The sequence below is a fragment of the Hevea brasiliensis genome, chromosome 5 (genome assembly GCF_030052815.1).
Source record: "Hevea brasiliensis isolate MT/VB/25A 57/8 chromosome 5, ASM3005281v1, whole genome shotgun sequence".
Lineage (NCBI taxonomy): Eukaryota > Viridiplantae > Streptophyta > Magnoliopsida > Malpighiales > Euphorbiaceae > Hevea > Hevea brasiliensis.
The window spans coordinates 98,156,054-98,162,235 of NC_079497.1; the positions used below are offsets into that span (position 1 = coordinate 98,156,054).

Here is a 6,182-nt window from a genome sequence, read left to right on the forward strand (position 1 = left end):
ATTATCCTTTATATAATTATCCCTAAAATTTATTTATTTTAAACTATAATTTTTAATTGTGTCATAAATGTAATTAAACTTAATTTTTTTTTATCTCTTTTCTTTTTCTTTTACATTTTCATTAATTTTTTCCTAAATTTTCTTCATAATTCAATATATTATTTTCATTTAATTTAATTGACATTTTGATAAAAAATCATCTCTTGAAGTGAATTGACCAAAATACCCCTCATCGGATCATAATCTTTCTTTTACATAATACCCAATGAGTCCTTACGTTTTTAGTTCACTGAAATTTTTATGGTGTCTATTTCAATTAATTTTCCTTTTTATTTTTGGTCCACAAGGTGTCTTTGAATAGTACTAGTCATAAATTAAAAATGATACTATTAAGAGCTCAGAGGTTCAGGGTGTTACATTATAAACATCAAAGGACTCGAGATTCATTTGACATGTTATGTACATTACTCAGCAACCCGTAACTAGTTGGTTTCTTCAAATCTAGGCATTCTAAATAACTCCCCCGAGTTTTGTGAAAAAATAATAAAGAGATAAATGCCATTTTCTAATAACATGGTTTTCAAATGTACTCAAATGCATAGTTAACTCACCTCAATGTATAGTAATTCCATTAGGGAATATTACATTCGTATTCTATTTATGTGGATTAAAGGCCACCAATCTCTACTTTGAACCAGTACTAAGAATATGAGATGAGATGCATATTTTATCAAACAAGTTGGAAGAAAGGAAATCTGAAAGCAGCTCCATAAAACTATAAAACTATAAAGAGGAATGATAGAGAATTTGGCCAAACCATGTTATTTTTATGCAGCTGAGGTGTCAGGTAAGCAAAAAAACTCCTTTTCACTTGTTCCTTAATGCGTGTGTATCACTTTCTTGCTGTCTGTGCAATTTTGTGTTTATGTGACACTTTTTTTTTATTTTAATGTTGAGATATGTGATAGGTCACGAAAATAATTCAAGTGTTTAATAGGCAAAAATATAACAACATGAGTATCTAGAGATGTATTTTGATCATAAATATTTTCACACTTTAATAAGATTATTAAAAGCTAAAAAGTTTCTTCCTTTTAAAAAAATTATTTTTCTTAAAAATAATAATTTAATTTTTCTTTTAACTAATAAAATATTTTCTATTGATTTAAGTCCTCAAAGTTATAATTGAATAATTATTAGATTATAATTAAATTTATAATAGACTAATATATATATATATATATATATAATGAATTATCATTTTTATTAATTTAATTATACCTGATATTAATTATAAAAATAATTTATAATTTATATATTAATTAAAATTTATGTATATTTTATATTTTATTTACTAAAGAAATTGCTTATATCAACATGAGATCATCTTAAAATATTTCACTTTAGTAGATGAGTGAGAGAGTGGAATTCTCCACAATGAGTGGTTTAAATCCAACGAGTCAACCGGTGGTGATGAGAGCACGATATATGTTAAGCCATCACATCAACTGCGATCCCAATAGAAATTATAGGACTTCCCATCATCAATTGAGAATTCAACTATAGCTTCAACACCGCTCCTTGGAAAAAGCATGAAAAGCATAAAATAAAAATAAAAATAAAAAAACATGAAAAATACAATCAAGAAAGCCATAATTTTAATGCACCTATATCATTTTAATATCTTTTAAATTATATTTTTATTTTAATTGATAATAATTAATATATATATATTAAATAAATTTATTTATTTTATTAAATTTATATAAATATTATGGCCGCTAATCACTAATAATAAGACCTTTTAATTTCTTAATATCTAATGTAGTATGATATACAAATTTATATCTATATGTAAATATTATAAAATTATATTACAAAATAAAGCCATGCCATAAGTTTAAGTTATGAAATATAGTTCTATTATGAGTAAATAGAAAGATTAAGTCTAAATCTTAGTAATAAATTAGATGAAAAATAATTAATAAACGTAACAGTTATATAAAAATTAATCACATAAAATTTTATTTTCTTCTCGGTAGAAGATTAAGTGACTATTTGACATTACATTTAAAGCCCTGAAACTATTTTTTAAAATAAAAGTATCATTTTAAATGTTATTAAAAAAGTAATTTAAAAAATAATATTTTATTATTTTAATATTTTTATGATTAAAACTTATCAATTTTAATTTTAAATTATTTTATAATATTCTCTAAGTAGTATATCTTAAAAAGTGATTTTTCTTGACAATAATTTCATTGGCAATGCCAGATAAGTTCTAAATATTTTTAAAATAAAATTTTTTAAAGTAAATTTTTTTTTATAGTTTTAAATTTTTATAATTTTTTATTATTTGTTAGAAAGTCAAAATTTTAAAGACATTTCAATTTTTTTTTTTTTATAGAATTGGCAGCTGGTAATGATATTATTGTCCCACCATTTTTTAAAAATTTTATATTTTTAACAATAAGTTTTTGGTAATAAAAATAACTTATCCAATATAGTCTAATATAAAAATTTGCCATGCAAATAGTATTATTAATTTATTTATATTATATAATTATTTTAATTTTAATTTTTTACTTTAAATTTTCTTTTATTCATTTGACGCTAGTTACGATTTAAATTTCAAAGTTTATAGTTTTTGAACAAATTCAATACATTAACTTATTCATTAAATTATTAAAATATTTTATGATTAAACTTATTCAACAATTACATAATAAAGTATAATATCATTTAAATATTTCAATATAATTCAAATAACATCTAATTAAATTATCAAAAATATAAAGCTTTTTTTTATTAATAAATAGTTTAAAAGACATGAATTTAGAAAGTAAATTCTTTTTATTCAAACTAAATTAAAAATAATCTATACTATAAGAGACAAATCAATTTTTGCTTAATAAAAGGGTCAAGATATTTTCTTGAAATAATACATACTATTATTTTCAAGAAAATTTTGAACGGGTCAAATCCTCTACTCATTAGGTCAATGGAGAGTGGTCCTCTTATAAAACACAAAATTCGTGGATGTGGACCTATTGAGTTAGCAAATAAGTTGTTGGTTAGAGTTTAAAACTCCTTTCTTAGTAAGGACTTTGAAAACAAAGCATTCATGTTAATAGAAAATTTTGAAAAGAAAAAAAACTTAACTTCTCTAGTTAAAAAACTTACCACTTCATATTTAATTCTAATCTTAATTGTAGAAATAATATTAAAATAGGAGTTTTGTGCTCTATAGGAAATATCATTTTTACAATCAAATTAGAAAAAAATATCTTCTAAATCCACTAAGATTTTAAGTCACAAATTTAACAATTATGAATACAAGATACAACATGTATAATAGGAGTCACATATTTATATTTTAAATTCATAATAAACAAATCTAAGTGAAATTATCCTAAATTAATTTTTCTCAACAAAACATTAATAATGAAAGAGCAAAGTGGACAAACAGGAGAGAGCCATTTTAAAATTCACCTGTGTTGCAACTCATTGATTATTCTTGTTAGTATAGTATGATTAGTAGCAATATAAAGGATTTTTCTTACCTTGACTCGGCACACCACGAACCCAAGACAAATGATCTATGGCCTCAGTAATTATTTATATGTTGGTGAACAAGTTCTAAGCAATAGTTTCCCACAAAGAATAAATCCATACCATATTAACGTCCATCAGAGGCAAATGACTCTGTAAATGTCAATGAAGCAATGGTAACATTTCCAGAAGGGAATTCATCATAAGCTACACGTCCTTGACCAGAGTCGTCACCAAAATCTCGAGATTTAGTCATAGAACTTAGACTTTCAGGCAACTGAGCAGCTCCATCCAAGAATTGTACTACGCTAGACATGCTTGGCCTAGCTGCAGCCACTGGATGTGAACAAAGCAATCCAAGCTTCAAAACCAATTCAGTTTCATGCAACACATAATCATCTCCTAGTTTGCAATCAACTGCCTCCAAAATTGCTCCTCTATCCCAACAATTCATTACCCAATCTATCAACACTACTTTCTCCAAGGAAGCTTGAGGATCCACAGGCTTTCTACCACAAGTAACCTCAAGCATAAACACCCCAAATGCATATATATCAGTACATGTCGTTGATTTTCCACTCTGCACAATCTCAGGGTCAATATAACCTGGAGTCCCAGCTACATGAGAGGTTTGAGGAGCGTTTCCGTGGTCACATAACCTAGCAAGCCCAAAATCTCCTAGCCTGGCATTCATCTGATCATCGATGAGTACATTCGCAGGTTTGATGTCTCTATGGATTATAACTTGAACCCATTGTTGGTGCAGATAGAAAAGTGCAGATGCCACATCTTTGATGATTTTGAATCTTTGTTTCCAGTTCAGTATGCAATTGGGTAATTGATAAAGGAACTTATCAAGACTTCCATTAGGCATATAGTCATAAACTAAAAAAAGTTCATTCTTGCGCCTGCAATATCCCAGAAGTCGAACCAAGTTCGGGTGCCTGAGACGGCCAATGGTTGCAATTTCAGCTACGAATTCTCTCATTCCCTGCCTGGAATCATGAGAAATTCTCTTCACTGCAATTTGAACATTTGAGAATGGTAGAATGCCTCTATATACCCTGCCAAAACCTCCTTTTCCAAGAAGTTGTCTTTGTCTGAAGCCTTTTGTGGCAATAAATAGGTCCTTATAGGAGAACCTGTGAGGTCCATATAGCATTTCCCAATCCTCAAGCACCTGAATGAATTTTCTCCTCCTTGAAATCATAAGTGCGCCAAAAATCAAGAGTAGAAGAAAAATAACCCCAACTAAAGATAATACAACTGCCAAAATCTTCTGCACTTTTCTATATCCATCCCCTGCATCCCCTTCATTGTCTCTTGTAACACCAGGAATATCAGGAAGGGTAGACAGGTTAATCTCGTCGGCTTGACCATTCATCCTGAAACTCCAACCGAAGATATAGTGAGAAGATTTAGACCCACCAGCAGATGAGAAGCCAACATACATAACCTCAAAGAAATAAGGGGAAAGATCTTTTGTCAAGGATAAAAGTGGAAGCACGGGTTTAGGTATTTTTATTGGATGTATTGTGACATTAAGCCGTTGATTCAAGCTCTCATATTCAACCCAGACCTGAATTAGTTTTCCACTTTTGAGATATAGCTGTTTGAAACGCCCATGCTCATCATGGTAACCAGCAGTAGCAGATTGAACCGACACTAACCCATTAATATCAATACCCAGATGGTTATCATCTATGTCATTAAATTGAAAATCTTGGTCTGTGTCAAGCTCCACTGCAACTACATGATTTGAACTATTTCCATTGTTAGATGCATTAAAAAGGCCAAGATGCTGATTTGGTAAGGCACCAGGAATACCTTTCGATGGCGAGATAGCGAAGGCAAGTCCATGGCCGTTGAATTCAGGGTCCTTGGCTACTACTGCAACAATGAAGGTAGTGGAGAAGGAGAAGGCAGAACCAGTGGGTGAGTTTTTGAATTTGAAAGGATGGTTATAGAAGACTTGGTTTGCTTTGCTAAGCCCACTATCAGCATATATTACTTGAGAGAACATGTTGGAATTGTTTAGCTCTGCGCTGTCACCAAACTTGAAGTAACCATTGAACAAAAATCCATCTTGAATGCTGCTTTCTGAAGATCCGAGCTTCAGGAAGAAACATAGGATGAGAATTGTGCAGGACATGGTCCAAAATTTTTGGGTCTTTCGTTTGTTTTGAGTAAGAGAAACAGAACATTTTGGAGTTTGAAACTTCCTTATTTTCCACAGTAAATGACAAAAATTTTCCTTCCGTCTCTCTCCCGTTGGGTGGAAGTCTACTCTCCGTTTGTGTGCCTATCGTATTAATAAATGACAAATTATTAAAATGAGAAAATTGTTGCGGGTAGGTGGAGATATAAATGCGTAGAGCTTGATTTGTGAATTTCATCATGTATTATATATTATAGTTTTAATTTATAATAAATTATATCAAGGAAAAAAACCATTAAAATGATGATTAACCGTATTATAAAATTATGCTGAATTACATTGTAAAATATAAGTTTTTAAATTATAATTAATTTATAAAAGATTTTATACATCCTAAGAATGATGAGGTAACTATTACATAACAAAAACGTCCAGATTTTTCGAAAGATCAAAGTAAAATTGAAAATAATTT

General features: G+C 28.9%; 1 protein-coding gene across 1 annotated transcript; it reads right to left on the reverse strand.

Moving 5' to 3' along the window:
* Positions 1-3,294: 3,294 nt before the first annotated feature.
* LOC110654189 (L-type lectin-domain containing receptor kinase V.9) lies at positions 3,295-5,843 on the reverse strand. Its single transcript, XM_021810115.2, has 2 exons — positions 5,380-5,843; positions 3,295-5,301 (listed from the first exon to the last, which is right to left on the reverse strand). Exons 1-2 carry the CDS (start codon positions 5,702-5,704, stop codon positions 3,680-3,682), a joined length of 1,947 nt encoding a protein of 648 aa, XP_021665807.2. The 5' UTR covers positions 5,705-5,843; the 3' UTR covers positions 3,295-3,679.
* Between the last annotated feature and the right edge of the window lie 339 nt (positions 5,844-6,182).